General features: G+C 38.4%; 1 protein-coding gene across 5 annotated transcripts in view; it reads left to right on the forward strand.

Annotated features, from left to right (window-relative positions):
- NRG3 (neuregulin 3) overlaps positions 1–20,213 on the forward strand; it is a 1,102,351-nt gene that overhangs the window by 1,058,751 nt on the left and 23,387 nt on the right. For all 5 annotated transcript variants that reach the window (XM_017504978.2, XM_037730106.1, XM_017504981.2 and 2 more), the window contains exons 5-6: positions 4,154–4,256; positions 11,608–11,734. In XM_017504978.2, the coding sequence (XP_017360467.1) occupies positions 4,154–4,256; positions 11,608–11,734 (230 nt within the window). The remainder of the gene's footprint in view (positions 1–4,153; positions 4,257–11,607; positions 11,735–20,213) is intronic.

A 20,213-nucleotide genomic window follows, 5' to 3' on the forward strand; every position in this document is an offset into this window, starting at 1 on the left:
TATTTCATTATATAGAAATACACTATTTTGATTATCCATTTACCTGTTGATGGATCCTTGGGTTATTTCCAGTTTGGGGGCTATTAAAAATAAAGTTTCTATGAACATTTGGGTGCACAATGAAATTAAACTTTCAAGAGTTGTGGGTAATGGAATGGCCAGATCATAAGGTAGGTGTATTTTTAACTTTCTGTGAAGCTATTACTGGAGGTGGCTGTATAATTTTACCTTTCCATCATAAGTACGTGAGAGTTCTGGTTGCTCACATCCTTTTCACATTTGGTATGGTGAATCTTTCATTTCACCTATTCTAGTGGGGGTGCCATATATCTCATTATAATTTAATTTGTAATTTCATGATAATGAACAACATTGGGTATTTTTTAGGTACTTATTTGTCATCCAGATATCTCTGGGGAAGTTTCTGATCAACTATATTTTGCTCATATTTATATTGGTTTGCTTATCTTACTATTGAAAAGTCATTCTTATAAATTAAAGATACAAGTCCATTGTGGAATATATATTTTTCAAATTTTTTTCAGACTGTATCTTGCCTTTTGAATTTCATAATGGTGTCTTTGAAGAGCAAATGTTAATGTCGATGAAGGCCATTTTATTGATTTTGAAATATTTTCTAGTTTGTAGTTTTTGTATTTTAATTAAGCGATCTTTGCTAAATCCATGTCATTAAGACTTTTTCCTATGTTTTCTTCTAATTTTATAGTTTAAAATTTACATTTACATCTATCATCCTTTTTGAGTGGATATATATATAGAGCATGAGGTTAGGACCCAGGTTCATTTTTGTGCATATGGCTATGTATACTATTGATACAATGTCATTTTTTAAAATTCTTTCACCATTGAATTATATTGGCATCTTTGTCAAAACCAATTGGTCACATAAGTTTAGAATATTATATTTCTGGACTCTTTTATCTGTTTCAATTATTTATTTGTCTATAATTAGGCCAACACCATATTGCCTTGATTACTATAGCTTTATAAGAAATCTTAGAATAAAGTAGTCTTTTTCCACAACTTTGTTCTCTTGGCTACAAGAAAGTTGTTTTGGCTACTCTAGATCTGTTTTATTTCCCCCATAAAACATTTAGAATAGGCTTGTCAATTTCTGTGACAACAACAACAACAATAAAAATGCTTCCTGAGATTTTAATAGCATTGCAATCAATCTGTCCATCACCTTGAGGAGAATTGACATCTTAATAATATCAAGGCTTCTAATCCACAAACATGATTTATCTATTTATTTATGTCTTCCTTTAAACTTTTCGATGTACAGGACTTGTGTACCTTTTGTTAAATTTATCTCTATTTATTTTATATGCTGTGATGGTATTGTAAATCACATTTTTGTTTCAATTTATCTTTGCTGCTATAAAATAGATGTACATTTGTTTTTGTATCTCTCTTTTATTACCTTATATCCTGAAATTTTCCTAAGCTTACTTAATAGGTATATTAGCTCTTTTGTAGATTCCATCAGGTGTTCTGCATAAATTGTCATGTTGTTTGCAAAGACAACTTTTCTTCTACTTTCTGCAGCTGAATGACTTTTATTTCTATTTTTTCTTGTGTCATTAACTAAACCTCCAGTACAATGTTGATCAGAAGGTATGAGAGTGGATATTCTTGCTTTATTCCTGATTTTAGGGAAAAAACATTCAGTCTTTCAAAGTTAGATATTTATATTTTTATAGCTACTCTTTATTAGGTTGAGGAAGTACCTTCTATTTCTAGGTTTTGAGAGTATTAATCAAGAATGAATATTAAGTTTTGCTATGTTTTTGCCTCTGATCTAGTTAGATTATTTGCTTAGATGTTAAAATGGTGAACCTCATTGATTAATTTTAAAATATTACAACAACCTTGCATTTTCATGTATCAACCTTACTTAGTCATGATACATTCTACCTTTTATATATTGTTATATTTTATTTTCTAAAATTTATTAAGATTTTTTTGCATCTATGACGATGAGGGCTATTTATCTAAAATTTTTTGTTAGGTCTTTGTCTTCTTCGGTATCATAATACTGGCATCATAAAATGAATTTGAATCTATTGTTTTTGTTGAATTATCAGTGATGAGAAGGCCCTGAGATGCTAGGAAACAATGAACACCAAAGGAATTCTTATTTAATTAAAAAAATAGCACTTGCTCTAATTGAATAATGTTCAAATTTTAGTATGCATGAGAAATACTGAAAATTATACTTAAATAAAGATCCTGGCCTGGTTGGTGGCTCACTCCTATAATCCCAACACTTTGAGAGGCCGAGGTGGGCAGATCACCTGAAGTCAGGAGTTCAAGACCAGTCTGGTGAACATAGTGAAACCACATCTCTACTAAAAATACAAAAATTAGCCTGGCGTGACAGTACGCACACACCTGTAGTCCTAGCTACTTGGGAGGCTGAGGCAGGAGGATCGCTTGAATCTGGGAGGCAGAGGTTGTAGTAAGTAAGATCATGCCACAGCACTTCAGACTGGGCAACGGAGTGAGACTCTGCCCCCAAAAAAGAAAAAAAAATCCTGATTTAGAAAGTCCAAGAAGGATACCAGAATTGGCATTAACAAAGAAAAAGAAATATCTCCCTGGGTGATTTTTATGTAAATGATTCATATTCTGAGAACTGTTAGTCTGCTCAATAGTTCTGAATGTATGTTTCCCAGACCAGTAGCATCAGAATCACCTGGGAACTTTTAAGAAATGCAGCTATTCTGTACCCACTCCAAATCTACTAAATCAGTAACTCTGGGTGAAAAAGTAGTTGCAGTCTGTTTTTAGTAGGCTCCAAGGTGACTCCAGTGCATTACAATTTGAGAATTATTGTTCTATGTTAATGAGAGAGAGAAAGAATGGATATAGTTGCAGTTAACTTGGTATCGTTTTAGGTATGTATGTGTTAGAAAGTGGGAAATTTCTTCTAAACTGGCTTTTTCTTCCTTATTACATGTATGGAAGGTCTGAGAGTGAGAGAGGGGAAGATATGTCAGAGGTGTGAGTAGTGTGGAGACAATATGGATGATCATTAGGAAAACGGGAAGTCAGGCTGATGAGATTGTTAGTGACTATGAGATGACTCCTTAAGCTCTGTGGTTGCTGTTGTTTATCGGTGTCCATTTGCCCATTGGTACAGTTTTCTTCCCCAATTCTGAGCTGCCCATGGTAGAGGTATGGAGAAGGCAGTTTCTTGGATTTGTGTGTATTTTTTTTTGACAAATAGGTAGAAGGGAAGACAAAAAGGATAAAGTAAATGAGAGTATTTGCAAGAGTATTTGCAAGTCATTACTAAATGACTGTAGTCCTGGGCCATGGCCATTGTCCTATATAAATAGAAAGATAAAGACAAGAGGAGGATAATTAACAAAGAAACTGCTGGGTCCTGTGGATACAAAGTCTTGATGAAATGGAGGAGTTGTTTAGGTAGATGCACTTCAGGAAAGAAACAAGGAGTATAAACGCTAGTGGCTAAAGGGTGAAATGTTTGTTTTTTAATTATTGTCATTTTTGTGATGACAAGCTACAAGAAATGACCTTGGTAACAGAGGCTGAGTTCGACTGTGCCAAATCATTGGTATTGAGAAGGGCAGAGACTGGGTGAATAAAATACTTACATGCATATTGATTTTTTCTTCATGACTGATGTCAATCATAGTGATAGTAGGATGAATGGAAGACTGACAGCCAAGGACTAAATCAAAATGAGAAAACACGGGGGCATCTGCACCACAGAAGCTAAATTGGAAGGCATCGCTGGAACAGGAAAGCTCAGAAGCACATGAGTTTGTTTCGCTGATTAATTTGGGCCCTCCCACAATTTCACAAGCTTATGTCCCCAGTAAATCCTAAAGTCACAGAATATATTTGATAATAAAATTTGTAATTGCAGCATCTGAGTATGAGTTCTGATGTAGGGATGCAGATACAAAAAATAGCAACCAGTTATCCTATAGAACTATGCAAAGAAATTGAATCATAATAATTTCCTCATTTTTTCCCTATTTATGACAGATAAAAAAAGTTGGCTTTGAAAGATTCCTACCAGATCAGAAGTGCATGGATGAAGATTGTTGTTGACGTGCCCTGCTAGCATGCATTCTAATTTTGTTTTTCAAATTCACAGAAAGTGAAGAAGTTTATCAAAGGCAGGTGCTGTCCATTTCATGTATCGTCTTTGGAATTGTCATCGTGGGCATGTTCTGTGCAGCATTCTACTTCAAAAGCAAGTAAGACCATTTCTCTCAAGTGTTTAAAGGTTACTTTTAGAAAAAGCACTTTGTGTAACTTTAAGTTCTCAGTCTGTGCAAATGGGTCTAGCATCAATCTGCTAGACCTGTGCAAATTTAACCTGTGCAAATGGGTCTAGCAACAATCTGCAAATGACTTAGGACCTTTTAATAAAGTGTGGTGAGTGTGTACAAGCACGTGCATGCATGTATGTGATGTGTGTGTATACATGTGTGCACAGTTTATCTTTGGTGCACATAATGATCACTCCTCTCAGTGATCATGAACATTCTATGTTCTTTGCACTGATTAACCACTTGCCAGTATTAAAGGCTTGGTGCCTGCCTGTCACTAAGGACTAACTCTTCTGAGCAGAGGGGCCACTGCTATGAACCTACACATTATCAACCATGATATATTAATTTATGAAAAACAAATTCAGTTTTTCATAAAGATTTTAGGCAAATATGTAACATGAGTACCTAAAAATATAGTTTAGTTTCCCAGTTGGTATGCATATGTTGAATGTGCCCTAAGATTCTCTGCCAAGAAACTAGATCTTCTTTACATGAAGGTGTTTATGTTTGACTAGAAAGTAGGTAGGGCTGGGCGTGTTGGCTCAACCTGTAATCCCAGGAGGTTGGGAGGCCAAGGCAGGTGGATCACCGGGGGTCAGGAGTTCAAGACCAGGCTGACCGATATGGTGAAACCCCATCTCCACTAAAAATACAAAAATGAGTCAGGTGTGGTGATGTGCAACTGTAATCCCAGCTACTTGGGAGGCTGAGACAGGAAAATTGCTTGAATCTGGGAGGTGGAATTTGTAGTGAGCTGAGATCACGCCATTGCACTCCAGCCTGGGGGACAGAGTAAGACTCCAGCTCAAAAAAAAAAAAAAAAAAAGGAAAGAAAGTAGATATAAACAGATACATGTATATGTCTGTGTGTGTGTTTCCAAATGAACTCTGGTAGAGGTATTTTATTTCTTAAAATGATATCATCTGCATTTAAAATAAGAAATGTGGTTGAAAACATTTGCGCCTTGGTTTCTCGTGCCTCAAGAATTTGACACAGGTTTTGTCCCCACAACCTGTCTGAAATTCAAGCCAATGTGCAATTGCTTTTCAGTGGACCTACAATTTTTTACCCATTCGCTTTTCTAATATGGGATTAAGTTCCATGTATTGTTTGTGATACCTGTCTGCGTGTTATCTGTGTTGACTATCAAAGAGAACTGTGATTCTGATTTTTTAAAATAACAGAAACTCGAGCATCAATTCAGAATTAGTAACTATTACTTTTCTAATAACTATTTCAAAATGTTTTTATATATTTAGAACTGTTGCAAAAATAGTACAGTTTCCGTATACCTTAGACTAAAGTTCCTCTATTATTAATGCCTTACATTAGCATGGTATATTTGTCACAATTAATGGGACAATATTGATATGGTATTACTAACTAAATACTGTATTTTCAGATGTCCTTAGCATTTGACCTAATGCCTTTTTATTAATGCCAGGGTCCCATCCTTACCATATGATTTAGCTGTTACATCTCCTAGGCAACTCTTGGCTGTGACAGTTGTTAACTATCGATTTCTGAGCACTGGCTCTTTGTTAGGTACACTGGGCTTTTTATCTATTAGCTCCCAATCCCTATAGCAGTCAAAGTTGTGCATTATTACTACATTTTTCAAAAAACACCTGAATTTATTTTAAGATATTTGTTTTTCAAAGTCATAAAGAAAAACATTGCAGATAGGCTCTTTGAATGCTCTAAACTTCTATACCATATTGGTTCACGTAGTCCTTCTGCTAGATGGTAGAGCTGCTCAGAGTGAGTTACGCATTACCCACTTTTGTGCAGCCCATAGCACTCTGTTCTCTAAAGATGCCATCTGGCATAAGGGCCAGGGCTGTACACTGGTGAACCATGTTTGGATTCAAATCTTCACACTGTTACTTATTTGTTATTTGATTAGGCAAATTATATCGTGTCTCTTAGCCTTGGTTCTCTTTGTGATAAAATATGAGCAAATATAATATCTACCTTACATAATTTTGTTAAGGATTAAATGCAATCATGGCCCAATGCAGTGACTCATGTCTGTAATCCCAGCAGTTTGGGAGGCTGAGGCAGGAGGATCACTTGAGGTCAGAAGTTTGAGGCCAGCCTGGCCAACATGGTAAAATTCCGTCTCTACTAAAAATACAAAAATTAGCCAGTCATGATGGTAGATGCCTGTAATCCCAGCTACTCGGGAGGCTGAGGCACGAGAATGGCTTGAACCTGGGTGGTGGAGGTTGCCGTGAGGAGAGATCGCACCACTGCCCTCCAACCTGAGCGACAGACTGAGACTCAGTCAAAAAAAAAAAAAAAAAAAAGCAATCATGATGTAAAGAGCATAGCATAGTGTTTAAAAGAATAAATACCCAGTGAAGCCTTGTTGTTAAAACCCATAATTTTCCACACTAGGGCTTGGAGGCTGCGTAGTTAAGAGGCTCCCGTGGAGCACAAGAGGAGTAATCACACCCAGCAAAGTGGTAGTGAGAAGGGTCTTTCTGCTAGAGCTTTGTGCAAGAAAGAAATTCTGTACTTAACAATAAGAAAATTACAATGAAGAAGCAGATAATCACTTAGTTTTACAGTATAATGTGTAGTTGTACCACATTTAAATGAAAGACAGATTATGGTAATTATAAGAATGAAAAGCTGGATTACCAGGGGAATTCCATCTTTGGGGCTGTCAATGGGCAGTAAGTGGGCTTTGAGTTCAACATCTCCTCCTGGGGCTTGGTGAGGGGTCAAAGTGTTTAATGAAAACAATGTTCAACATCAGATTCATTAGGGTAGGCTCAGAGGACTGAACCGAAGCTGGAGCACCAAGCAGGACATTGTTGTTTTTTTGTCTGCCAGCCTGGGACACATTTTTCTTTAAAAAATGAATCAATTAATAACTAAAGGTAAAAATAATAAAATCATGATAAAAATGGAAGTGTTTTCCAGCTGGAATTGGATGAGCTATATGTTCCTCATTAGATACTTAGGGTGCATTTCCTTCTTCTAGTACAATTTCAGGCTTGATCTCCCTTTACTTTTCTTTGCTTGAGAGAAATGCCACAACCTCACCAAGCACCTAATTTATATTGCTAAAAGCAATATCGATTTTCATAACACGCTGGGACAAGTTGTGTGTGTGTGTGTATTTGTGGATTTCTAATTCCTTTCCCAAAACCTTGGGGAGAACAGAATATCCAGACTCTACCTCGACCTCCCTTACTTTCACTCATAAAGTAAGGTAGATTATATGTATACACTTGTTTTACTTTAGCTTAAGAGCCCCAAGTCTTCCAGGATTCTAAGGTCTCTCTGTCGTTGATATCCAAATAAATTAACTTGAACCTCCGTTCAATATACTGGGATGTACAGTTTCTGCCCAGAGAGAGTTAATTAAGACTTAGCCCAAAGCTCATTTGATCATTTATTTTCTACTTCCCATAATCATTCAGATCTTGCCATTATGATTCTTTTTCCATTACCTTGTCACCTTTGGCATGGCATGACATCATCAGAAGGAATATTACAGCAAATTGTATGTCTGAGGAAAGTTGGAAGGTAGGAAACATGATGAGGAATAAGTAAGAAACACCTTGAATTTAGAGAATTTTTTGATGGAGTTAACTGAACCCCCACAACTTCAGAAAAAAAAAAAAACAGTAAAAGAAATTCTTTTCTCTTCACTCCCAGTACACTAATATATTCCCATACATAGTTAATAGAACTATTAATTAAGCCTTTCAAGTCTGGCCAGTGTAGCTCATGCAACGCCTATACATTATTCAAGATTTTCTCTTTACTTTCAACTTAAATAGTTAAGAATGATGGGGATGAGTATTAGAGTTCTTAGTAGAATTTGGAAATACAAGACATGATTCGACTCTAAAACTACAATTGAAATAGAGGAGATGTTTCAGGAGGCAGACTCTGAAACAGGTAATTATCACAAATGGGAAAAAAGAGGAGGATAAAGAACTGGTGTTATCAGTAAAATGTAGTCATTTTAACAGCCTGACCCTGACTATAGGTCACCAACTCCCTAACGTAAGAGATTTTAGATCCCAAGAAAAGCCTCTTAATGACAGATAGTGGACACTCTGACGCACTGCTACGGTCTTCTTCAGATGTGGGGGATTTAGTTCCCAAGTTTGCCAGCAAACACCAGTAAAGAGCCACCTTTCTCAATCTCATGTCCCATTCTGGGATTGTTTACCTCCAATGACACTTCAGTATGAGGCTCTGAAGACCTAGACCTATTCCCTAACTTCAGATGTAAGACCATGCCAGCTTCAAAGCTCCCTGTGGGGTTTGCTGAGGTTTTTGCTGAGTCTGCATCACATTCCAAATTCTCCCCAGCCCAGTTCTGCTTCCATTTCTTCCCTTTGCTTCCACAGGTGTTGATACCAAGAGCTCTCGCTAACAAAAGTCCTCTTATGCTGTCTTTATCTCAGGGTCTGCCTTCCCAGGAGCCCAATCTGCAACATGACAAATAATACCTAACAATGGATTCATGATGTCTACTATCCACAACTTATATCTCATTTCTTTTTAATGCATTGGACCAGAGAAACTTAAAACCCAATGAACTGTCAAGTTTCCACACTGACACTGTAGGGCTAGGAGTGTTTCCGTGTGCAATGCTTGCATCTTGTCTTCTCCAGAAATGCCTCTCATGAGAGAGCTAATATTGCAATCAGCTATTAATTGTCTCCTCTGTTGCCATTTGCTCAAGGAAGGAGGAAAGAGCAAAATGTGTGTGCTTGTGAGACAGCAGGGGTGGTAGCTAGGCAGAGGCAGGTTCAGAATGAAAGAACCACTTCTCTTGGAATATTACTGAGTCAGGACTGGAGTGAAAAAAGGCTAAAGGAAGGCAAATTATAAAAGGATTTAGAAAACGCAGTCTGATATTGTAAAAAGAAAATTCTTGTACAAGTTTATACTTTCAAGATTCGGAATTGGATGACTGAAAAAGACGTTAAGTGATTCTATTTTAATCCCATGAGAGTAAGGGAGTCCTTGCTCTACGACATGCACTCTTACTTTTTCAGAATGATTCACCCAACTAGAACCTCCTGATATCCTCTTTTTCTGTGAATGAATCCCTGATAAAATGTTGTGGCTGAAATGTGCTCTTTAAAATGCTGATATGATAGATTTATGTTTAACAATAGGCTATAGATTAGCTGTTAGGGAGTAAATAGATTATTACAACAAGATTAAAGCAACTAAGAGCGTTAGAGATAAAAGTCTCCCAAATAATTGGATAGATAAAAGAATTATCTTTAAAAAACGGAGCTACATCACATTGATATTATAAATTCAAAATGGGTAATGAAGCTCAAAGCCTCCAAAGCTTGCAGCGAGTGCTGGTGAATTGCTTGGGAAGATGCAATTAGTGTGCTCTTTTATCTTTGAGTCAATGCTCTGATTCTTCTGTAGCTTCTGCCCACAAGACTGAGCTCGCCTGATGATGCTGGGAAAGAGATGGACACTTTGCATATGCTTCCACATGCAGCCACCACAGTGTCCGTGGAAGACAGCTCTTACAAACTTCATTTACAGAGGGGGAAATGGAGACTCAACAAGTTTAGGGAATTATTAGGGTAGCAAAACTGTGGGTAACAGAGTGGGATTCAAATCTCAGTCCCTGTGATACAAGAAGCCATGCTCTGCAGGGTGCTACCTGCCTGGAAAAGCTCACTGCCAAGTCTGGCCATGTACTCCACTGATCGCTCTATCTTTGGCAGAGACCCTAAAGAAAAGACAAAATTGAGGGGCATGATTCTACTGGGGATGTTGTCAGAATCAAATGGAATCATTTGTGTTAAAAACTCTGACAAACAGAACCGGAGACAGCCATGAAGGAAGGGGTCCCACGTGCAAACGGCTGATTATAAGAACTATCACAAAAGACTCTTTGCAAAAACCACAGCTTTGCATGAAGACTATTGCCGCCTTACACACACATGAAAATACTTCTGCGAGAACATCTGCCCAGCAACTGCTTATCCACCCTCGGACGGGCACCATCCTTCTTATTGACCCTTGTAGCCAAGGATAATTATCCCAAATCAGTTGTGGACATCATGTTTCCTATCTTCCTAGTAATAAAATATATTTTACTATATTCTGTGTATTCACATTGCAATACTTATTTCCAATTAAATATTTTCTTTTAGAGAGTGTCCCTCTATGTTTTAGGTCAACACTGCAAACAGGTGTGTGTATGTGTGTGTGTGTGTGTGTGTGTGTGTGTGTGTGTGTGTGTGTTTAATGTGTACCGAGTCTTATGCTGATAGATGATTTCTGTGAAGCTTCTAGGAGACAGCCACTGATAAGGCATTGGTTTGTCCCATCCTTCTCGTATAGGCACTGAGTGATCCAGGCAACAGTCACTCCACATGCGCACGCAGGAGCACTTTACTTGAAGTCCAGAGCCCTAGAGCAGTTTCAGCCTTTTGACTTAGAAGCAGTGAGACCATGAGCACATGGCTTGGCAGTTCTGAGTGGTGGTTGAAGAGTATAAAGTATGGAGGCAGGTTGGCTGGGCTGAAATCCAGTCTCTGCCAGTCATTGACTATGTGACTTCAAACAAATGGCTTAACATCTCTATGCCTCAGTTCTCATCTACTAAATGGGTGTAGAATTATGGCCTCATCACATAGGATTATCATGAAGAATACATGAATTGATACAAGTAAAGCACTTAAAATGTGTGGCACATTACTGTATAATTACCAGCTTTTTAAGAGTTAGCTGTTTTTAATATTTGGGCTCTTGGTAACAATAAATGAGCTATTTCTAAGTTGTAAAAGACAGAAAATATACACATTATAGTGTATAGTCAAGTTGTACAATTAAGCTAAACATATTTGAATTGTACAAATATAAATGTAACTCTACAAATATGTCATACGTAGCTGCTAAGCCCGAGTCTTAATTGTTTTCCTCTAGTCACTTTCTCACAGCATTTCCAGCTCTTTGCAGGTAAAACTCAGAGTTAGAGACTTCTTGCATCTCTGGGGGCCAGGGCAATGCACTAAGTTTTTGTCTGCTTCTGGGGTGCCATTGAGTGTGAATTCCTAGATAATATGGATGATATCAGGCTATCACTAAATTGGAAGTATTTTTTGGTGGGGTTGGAAATAAGAGAAGGGTTCTCTTTGTTAACTGAGTTTATTTAACTTTAGCAAATAACAAATATAGACATTGGGAATGAGTGAAACCCAGAAAGTAGGAAGTGAATAAATTCATGCAAATATTTGTACACATGTTTATTTATGCCTGCAGGAAACAAGCTAAACAAATCCAAGAGCAGCTCAAAGTGCCACAAAATGGTAAAAGCTACAGTCTCAAAGCATCCAGCACAATGGTGAAGTCAGAGAACTTGGTGAAGAGTCATGTCCAGCTGCAAAATGTAAGTGACTTGTCTACACACCTCCTTCTGCAGGCTACCTCAGTACTTCCAGTCCAGAAGTATTGGGAGCCTGAGATCAGACTTGTATATATTTTTCAGAGCTTTATTGAGTTTTACTTAAATGGTCTTACAGTTCTGGTAGGGGATATTCACACATGCATGTATGTATGCATCAGATAAAAACCAAGTTAAACTTCAGCTCTTGATTACCATCTATAATGTAAACTAATCTCTGATAACAATAAGAACTTCAGTTTTTTTTGTCCCGTGTAGACATGTCGAATTCTTAGTTTGTGCCAGAAGTTGTACGTAACACCAAGGATACAATGTCCTTGCCATAAAAGAAGTTCCCTGTAGGAAGAATCACAGAAACCCTTAGAACCAGCTGAAGTGACTTCTGAAGTAGTTGTTGTTGCAGCAGAGGTCGGACAAGAAGAAGCCAGTGGGAGGTGGATGGGAGTAGACGCGGGGGCTGCCTCACAACAGAGTCAGGCTCAGGCTGGGCTTCAAAGGACATGAAAAGTTCTATGGAGAGTCAGAGGGCTAAGAGCTAGACACTAGAACATACAGGAAGAATGAAGCCATAGAATTCCAAAAATGCATGTTATGTTCAGAGATCTCCAAGTTAAGGGGTGTGAGAAGAATCAAAGGTGAGAGGTGAAATGTGGAGTTTCAGAATCAATCCAATTCCAGGCCTTGCAGAGATATCAGAACTTGAAGTGAAATGCAAACTCTTTGCCTCTTACACTTTTTGTAAGGCAGTTTTAATCATTACTGAGCTATACTGCAAAACACTAAATTAAATACAAGAGAATACTGTGTAATACATGCAGATATATTCCTCTTAGGGTAGCAATTCTTTGATCCCACACAGCATCGCACTTTTGGAATCTGAAGCATGAAACAAAAGAACAAAGGCCACTGTATAAACCTAGTATTTGAGTATAATAGGCAATCACCCAGGACACATTCACACCACTCCAAATGCTTAAACCACTGGAAATTTATATATCACTTGTGATTCTAAGAAATCATTACCCAAAAAGTCACTATTGTGATGTGCATAACAGATGTACTTAGATGGTTTTATGCAGAAATCATAAATCAGAGTCTCTTCCCAGTCATGTTTTGTTAAACTTTTATTCACGGCAATATGAAGGGATTGTTCTTTTCAGAAACAGAGCGAATGGTTTTGCTATTGATTTCTAATGGGTATAATCTCACCGCTCTAAAACAGCCACAGTGATAGAGGGCTTCATTCCTTAGCAACTGGTTGTGTCAAAGATAAACAAAGCCAGACAATAAAGTGATGAGGATAGATTCTAATCAGTGATATATTAGAGGAATAGTTGAACTGACCTTCAATTTGTACGAAAGTGGCTGGGCATTTTAAAAGGTGAATGAGAGAATAGGGAACAGGAGGAGCAGGGGCTTGGGCAGAGCTGGAGAAGGGAAAAATTACAGAGTTGTTTTGAGTAAATATGATCAGAGCAGCTGTGTCTGTTTCCCGGCAATTGATGAAGTTAGGATTCTATCCTCCGACAGAGACTAGGAGACAGAGCCCCCATCCTTCCTGATAAGAATATTTCAAAAAACAGTGTCGGGTCCTTGAGAAAGACATCTTTGAGGTTTGGAGTCATAATCAAAATCCATATTTTTAAGCCCTTTTTAGTAAATATTCTAAGAAAGGGAGATCAGGGGATGATGGTCAGGTGTTGGCTGGAACAAACGTTACCTTCTTTCAATAGCTTTCAGACTTTTATTTATCTTTTCAGGCAGGCAGTTTAAGGGGAACTCGGGTTGTCCTAGGGATGCAGCTTTGAGCTATTCAATCCTATTAGTGTATGTTCAAGTCTTTCAGGGTGAAATGGAAAAGTAGGTGGATGAAATCATTTGTGCTGAGAGTCTAACAGTATTTTTAGGCCAAACATGAGGCTTACTCCAAATGAGGACTCAGAGGAGTCTATCTCAAGTTAGGTTAAAAAGAGAGTGTTTGTCCATCTGTATGTATTTTATAGGGTTGTGTGGTGGCCAGAGCGCACACACAGTTTTGTACCCTTCTTCTGCATCTAACATGTGATCAACAGCATTTTCTGTTTGCTTTTGGAGCACCACAAAGTCATTTGTGATAACAGCATAGTGGTCTACGAAGTGATCACTTTACAGTTTTCTCATTCACACACCTCCTCGTAGACTTTCAGGTTCTTTCCTGTTGTTTAGTGTTATCAGAAATGTAAAAATAAACTCTTCACATGTGTGCTCCTCCCACCCCTCATTTGATTAGAATTATAAGGATTGGAGTTAAAGAAAAAAAATGATTGAGCCTCCACAGGGCTTCCAGCTCTTGCAAGACCTTGGGTACATATGACTTTATTTCTTTTTACTCTCTCTCTCCCTTCTTCACCAGTCCACCCTTCTCCAGCATTTTGTAAGTTGGCACAGAGCAGTAAGGGATGGTCTCAACTGGATCGTTCTCTTAGGGCCCAAGAGAGGGTACAGGGATGTGTCTTTTTGCATTCATCCCATTTTTGTATAAGAAGAGTATAGGGGAGGAAACCTTTTTTTTTTTTCTTACTTTTCTAGGTTCTCAGGTAGAACTCTAGCAAAAGACAGACTAACAAGAGAAAAACAAACAGAAGTTTATTACCATGTGAATCATGCATATAAAACATGGGACTACCCAGAAATGAGTAACTCAAAGGCGTATTTAGAATTTAGGCTTGTATACCCTGTTAGACTAAAATAAAAGATTTTGGGTTTGGGGGCAAAGAAGGCAAGTTATGGGAAGGTGACCAGGGAAAAAGCAGGATAAACAAGAGTTGTTTAGTAAAATTTGTTATTTGCCTTTTTTATTGATAAAAGTTTCTAAGGGTACTTCCTGACACAGGAGTGGGAGACATTTATACAAACAGAAATTTCCTTCTAAAGGAAAACTTGTGCCCTTTCTGCGGGGCTTTTCATGCATGTGCAGGTTCCCAATGGCCTTTAGCTTAAAATAATCCATGTGCCAAAGAGACATAATATGGGGTGGCATAGACTGGTACACCTCAAGAGTATATAGAAGACATCTTATTTCTGAGGTGTGGTGTGATTTGCTAAGATTACACATTTCACAGAATTATTAGTTTAAACAGCTAAGGAGAAGTTGGGAGTCCAGGCAGCGAGTAGATAAAAGAGGAAGGCATTTAAGGACCCTGAAAAAGGAGAGCAGCGTACATTGAAGAGACATATGCATTCGATCACAGTATTCTCCATAGTGCTAGCTTGGGCAGTTCCCTTTAATAAGACTGCATTGGAATGAACAAATTGTTTTACCAAAGGCATATATCAATTTCAACATAGAAGGCAGTGCGGTTCACTCTCTTTTGTTATACCTTTGTCACCATTTTCTTTTATTAATTAGTACGAAATGGCATTTAAAAAGTTTTTCACTTCTTTATTTGAGATTGAAATACAATCTCTGTCCACCTATTTCGAGTTAAAGTTCATCTTTGGTAAATTACATGTTGATACCCTTTGCTCATAATTTTATTATAGGAAGCAAATATCAATTTGACTATAATTTTCCATACTACATGTTTTAGGAAAAAATTGGGATGGAGAATACATATCAATAATCCATTAAAAGTCTGGGCGTGGTGGCTCATGCCTGTAATCCCTGCACCTTGGAAGGACGAGGCAGGAAGATCACATGAGGTCTAGAGTTCGTAACCAGCCTGGCCAACATGCGGAAATCCTGTCTCTGCTAAAAATACAATTAGCTAGACATGGTGGTACACACCTATGATCCCAGCTACTTGGGAGGCTGAGGTGGGAGACTCACGTGAACCTGGGAGGTGGGGGTTGCAATGAGTCAAGATGGTGCCACTGCACTTCAGCCTGGGCAACTCCATCTCAAAATAGTAACAATGATAATAATCCATTAAAAGGGAACTGAAAATTCTAATAACATTTGTTTTCATTCTAATGCTATCCTTAATATACATAAAGAGAAGAAGGTAGGGCATCTGTGCAGTTGGAGGCCAGATAGCACAGGTAGTTTTAGGGAAAGTAGTAATCTGATGTGTGGTTAAGAACTTTACAATGCAGGCCAGGCACAGTGGCTCACACCTGTTATCCTGGTGCTTTGGGAAGCCAAGGCAGGAGAGTCACTAGAGCACAGGAGTTTAAGCTTGCGGGGGTCTGTGACTGCTTCACTGCACTCCAGGTTGAGCAACAGACAAGACCCTATCTCAGAAATAAATAAATAATTACATAAATAAGAATTTCTGGGTGCATATAAAGTACAAATGAATCAAAGAAAATTTGGGAAACATTTTTTCTTTGTAGATCTATATTTTTTTCTTCTAGTTAGAACTATGAGGAAATACCAGTGTCGATAACATAAAAAAGAAAAATGAAGTAGTAATAATAGTCACGGCAAATAACGTGTAGTAGACGCACACATAGCACCTTGCTACATAATATAAATGCATTGTCTCATTTAGTCCTAACAACAACTGATTTATACCCACCCTGTGCAGAAAACAGAAATGGGGTTCGGAGCTTGAGAAAGTTATGTCTGTCAGACAGCTAGTAAGTAGCTGAAAGACAAACCCACAGCCTTGTAACTCAGTGGTTCTCAACAGCAGGCAATTTGCCCACCATTCCTTGACATTTGGCAAAGTCTGAAAAAACTTTGGCTATTACACACTGGGAGAAGAATGCTGTGGTCATCTAGTGGGTAGTGGTCACTGGTGCTGATGAACATCTTTCAATGCACAATAACCTCCCTCAATAGAAGTTTATCCTTCCCAAAATATCAAAAGTGGCAAGGAAGTTCACAGTTGGTGCTCAAGTTCCAAATGGGTCCATTGAGAAATTCTGAACACCAAGTTCCATTACCAAGATTCCAACGGCAGGCATTTATTTCCACTACACAGAGGGTGACAGGTTATTCAGGCATACTTCATCCTTGGAAGGGAAAATTTCCTACTTGCTTACCATATCAGGCAAATCTATTTTTGTTTCATCTTGAAGCTCATGTTAACTACTTGAAATTCTTTGCAAATTGTAGTGTTTAACAAATGAATTGTCTGGCTCTGGCATTCCCTTAAGTTCATTAAACATTCATGGAAATGGGTTTCACTTTATAGTCATTTAACGAGATGTGAAACACCTAGTCAAGAGAAGCAACATGATATTCTGGAAACATTTGACTCCGTCGCTGCAGCATTGGAGTAATTTGCGCTGCCTGAGAAGCATCTAGTCCCTACCATTTTTTAAAATAACAAATAAAGCATCTGTGACTAAAGATGAACTCACCACCTTTGCTGTGTCTCAAGTAAGAAAGAACTAAAGACAGAGTTATAACCACTAGAACCTTCAAGGCACGGGAGTGAAACTTCTCAGCCTGGTTTAGGGATTAGAAAAGAAGGTCATCAAAAGAGATGATCCGTTCTTCTCTCTTAAAATCAAAAGGAAATATTCACAATTGAAAAGTGAAAGAAGTTCAGTAACCAGTTTAAGAAAGATGATAGGTTTATGGGAGAGATAATATTAAATGAGAAAGAACTGGAATATAATACTTGCATGCTAAAGAGGAAAGATAAGAATTTAATGCCTAAGACAGAGAGGTGGCTCACGCCTGTAATCCCAGCACTTTGGGAGCCCGAGGGGGTGATCGCCTGAGGTCGGGAGTTCGAGATCAGCCTGGCCAACATGGTGAAAATCCGTCTCTACTAAAAATACAAAAATTAGCCAGGCTTGGTGGTGGATGCCTGTAATCCCAGCTACTCGGAAGGTTGAGGTGGGAGAATCGCTTGAAACTGGGAGGTAGAGATTTCAGTGAGCCGAGACCATGCCGCTGTACTCCAGCCTGGGCAACAGAGTAAGTCTCTGTCTTGAAAAAAAAAAAAAAAAAAAAAGAATTTAATGCCTAACAGAGCCTTAAAAAATTGGTGAAAGTATTTGTCTAGTAATATTTATTGAACTCTGGTAAAGCCCACACTTGTCTGTGTTGGGTACTGCAGGGACAGTTTAGAACACAAACAGCGAAGGTTGTTCCTGACCTCAGGATGCTCAAAGGTTATGGAGAGAAAAATGTACAAGCATATAATGTATTTATAATATAGATACATTAAATCAAAGTATCATCAGAGAATGGAAAATCACGTCTGAATTTGACTATAAGAATCTCAAACCTGCCTAAAGGAGGTCACATGTGAATTGAGTTGTTGGCCTAAAGGAAAACAAACAAAAAACACAAAAAACTAAGGCAAACTTAATATATGGAGAGCATTTATTTGGGGGCAGTTATGAGGACTGCAACCTAAGAGCATATACTCAAGGTACTCTGAATGCATGTTCCCAGCAGCAGCAGTTACAAGTGGGTTTTTAAAGGAAATGAAGAGACAATTCCCAAATTGCTTATCAAGAATTTGCATTAAAATAGCATAAGCTATTGATTGGCTATGCATGGTTCTTTTTATTATAAATTCCAAAAACATGAAGATCAGTGATGAGGCAGTTAGGAACAAAATGTCTTTAGACAATCACCCCTGGGTTTGGTGGGGGTAAGTGACTAAAATCCCACACTCACGTCTCTCTGGGCCTGATAAATTTTGCATACCTCATATAGCTCACACTGCTCTGAACTATTTTTCTTAGAGTGTTGGGAGTGAGTTGAAACTCATAGAATTGTTTGCAGGGAGTAGGTCAGAAGAGGTAATTTTGTTGTAGTATTAAAGTTAATTTTGAATTATTCTAGCCTAAACTCTGATTTCTTGTTTTAAATATCAAATTTTAACTTACTGATTGAATATAGACTCATGCATTCATTTCATTATTTAAATGTAGATTAAATAGCCTACTAAGTACCAGACAGCACCTATTAAGGAACAAAGCTATGATGATGACCAAAAATGAGAAAGCCACTGCTTTCAAGAAGTTTACTTATTACTGCGGATGATCAGTGTAAATCAAATAATCTCACAAATGTGGAATCCCATCTGTCTCAAGGCCTACAGCCAATAATGAACGGTGCTATCAGAGCTTATAGCAGCCAGGCTGGGGAGTTAATATCCTAACAAGAATAGCTCAGAGCTCTCTAAGAAGATGCAGAAGCACTTCACCAGTCCCTCTGGTGAAGTGGTAACTTGTTGGGGAGGAGGTGGGCAGGCGGTTCCTCCTGTGGCTGGTGTCTGAAGAGAGTCTCTTGTCATACTATTTTGCTTTAAATGAAATGTGTGAAGATTGCGATTGTTAGAGTTCTTGCTGCTCTGGTGTCCATGCAAAAATTTTCAAAATAGCAACAGCGGTCAAGTTGTTTTTGACTACCTGCATTAGAGATCCCAGTGAAATCACTCTTGAAAACATATTGTAACCATCAATTTCTCCATACTCGGGCTTGTAAGTCAGAGTGGCAATAAAGAAATTTTTGTCACAGACATTTAATCCGAGCAATGCAGAAAGAAAGACATTAAAACTTTGTAAAAAATATCCTCCTCCTGCCTTTATTGCCTAGGGTTTCAGACCAAGTGATTATCAGCTCTGTCAACATTGCTTTCCAAAACTGACCCTGCTTTTATTTAACCTTCTGACTCCTGCTGTGTGCATGTGGCAGACCTGGAAACAATGCTGTTACTCTAATGCCAACATGCGCCTGCTTCATTTGACTGGCCTATTGATTTTGGTGCACCACCCGCAATGTGCTAGGAGCAAAGCAGATGATGGGCGGGAAAGAGGAGATGCCTTCAGCACCTGGGAGCATTTGCACTAGCTGATACTTTCATGGAGGCCAGTTGAATGAATGCTTCCCCAGGAAATAACAATCTTAACCAGGGTCTATAGAGGAGTCCAAAAAAAAAAAAAAAAAAAAAAACACAACCACTTGGTCTCATGCTGAGAGCATCAGTGAATGAACTGGGACAACCCTTTATTCACTGCTCACATGATTTTTTATATATTATCCCAAATGAGCTCTTAACCATGTGCACACAATAAAGTCAAGATCTGTGTCAAGGAAAGAACATAGAATCAACTGCCAGGAGAGGCTAATAGAGAGGTCCAGACAGGCAACTAATCAGAGCACTTAAATTACACTGAAGATACAATCTTAAGAATAAATTTGTCTAGACCTTAGCTTGTCTCAGAGATAGAACTGCATACATTTGGATGGAACCAAAATAAATATTTTTGGGCTGAGCACTGTGGCTCACATTTATCATCCCAGCACTTTGGGAGGACAAGGCAGATGTATCACTTGAGGTCAAGAGTTTGAGACCAGCCTGGCCAACATGGTGAAACCCTGACTCTACTTAAAATCCAAAAATTAGCACGGCGTGGCAGTGGGTCCCTGTAATCCCAGCTACTCAGGAGGCTGAGGCGCGAGAATTGCTTGAACCTGGAGGCAGAGGTTGCAGTGAGTTGAGATCAAAGCATTGCACTCCAGCTTGGGCAACAGAGTAAGATGCTGTTCCTAATGTGTGTGTGTGTGTGT

Source organism: Cebus imitator, unplaced genomic scaffold (genome assembly GCF_001604975.1).
Source record: "Cebus imitator isolate Cc_AM_T3 unplaced genomic scaffold, Cebus_imitator-1.0 Scaffold330, whole genome shotgun sequence".
Lineage (NCBI taxonomy): Eukaryota > Metazoa > Chordata > Mammalia > Primates > Cebidae > Cebus > Cebus imitator.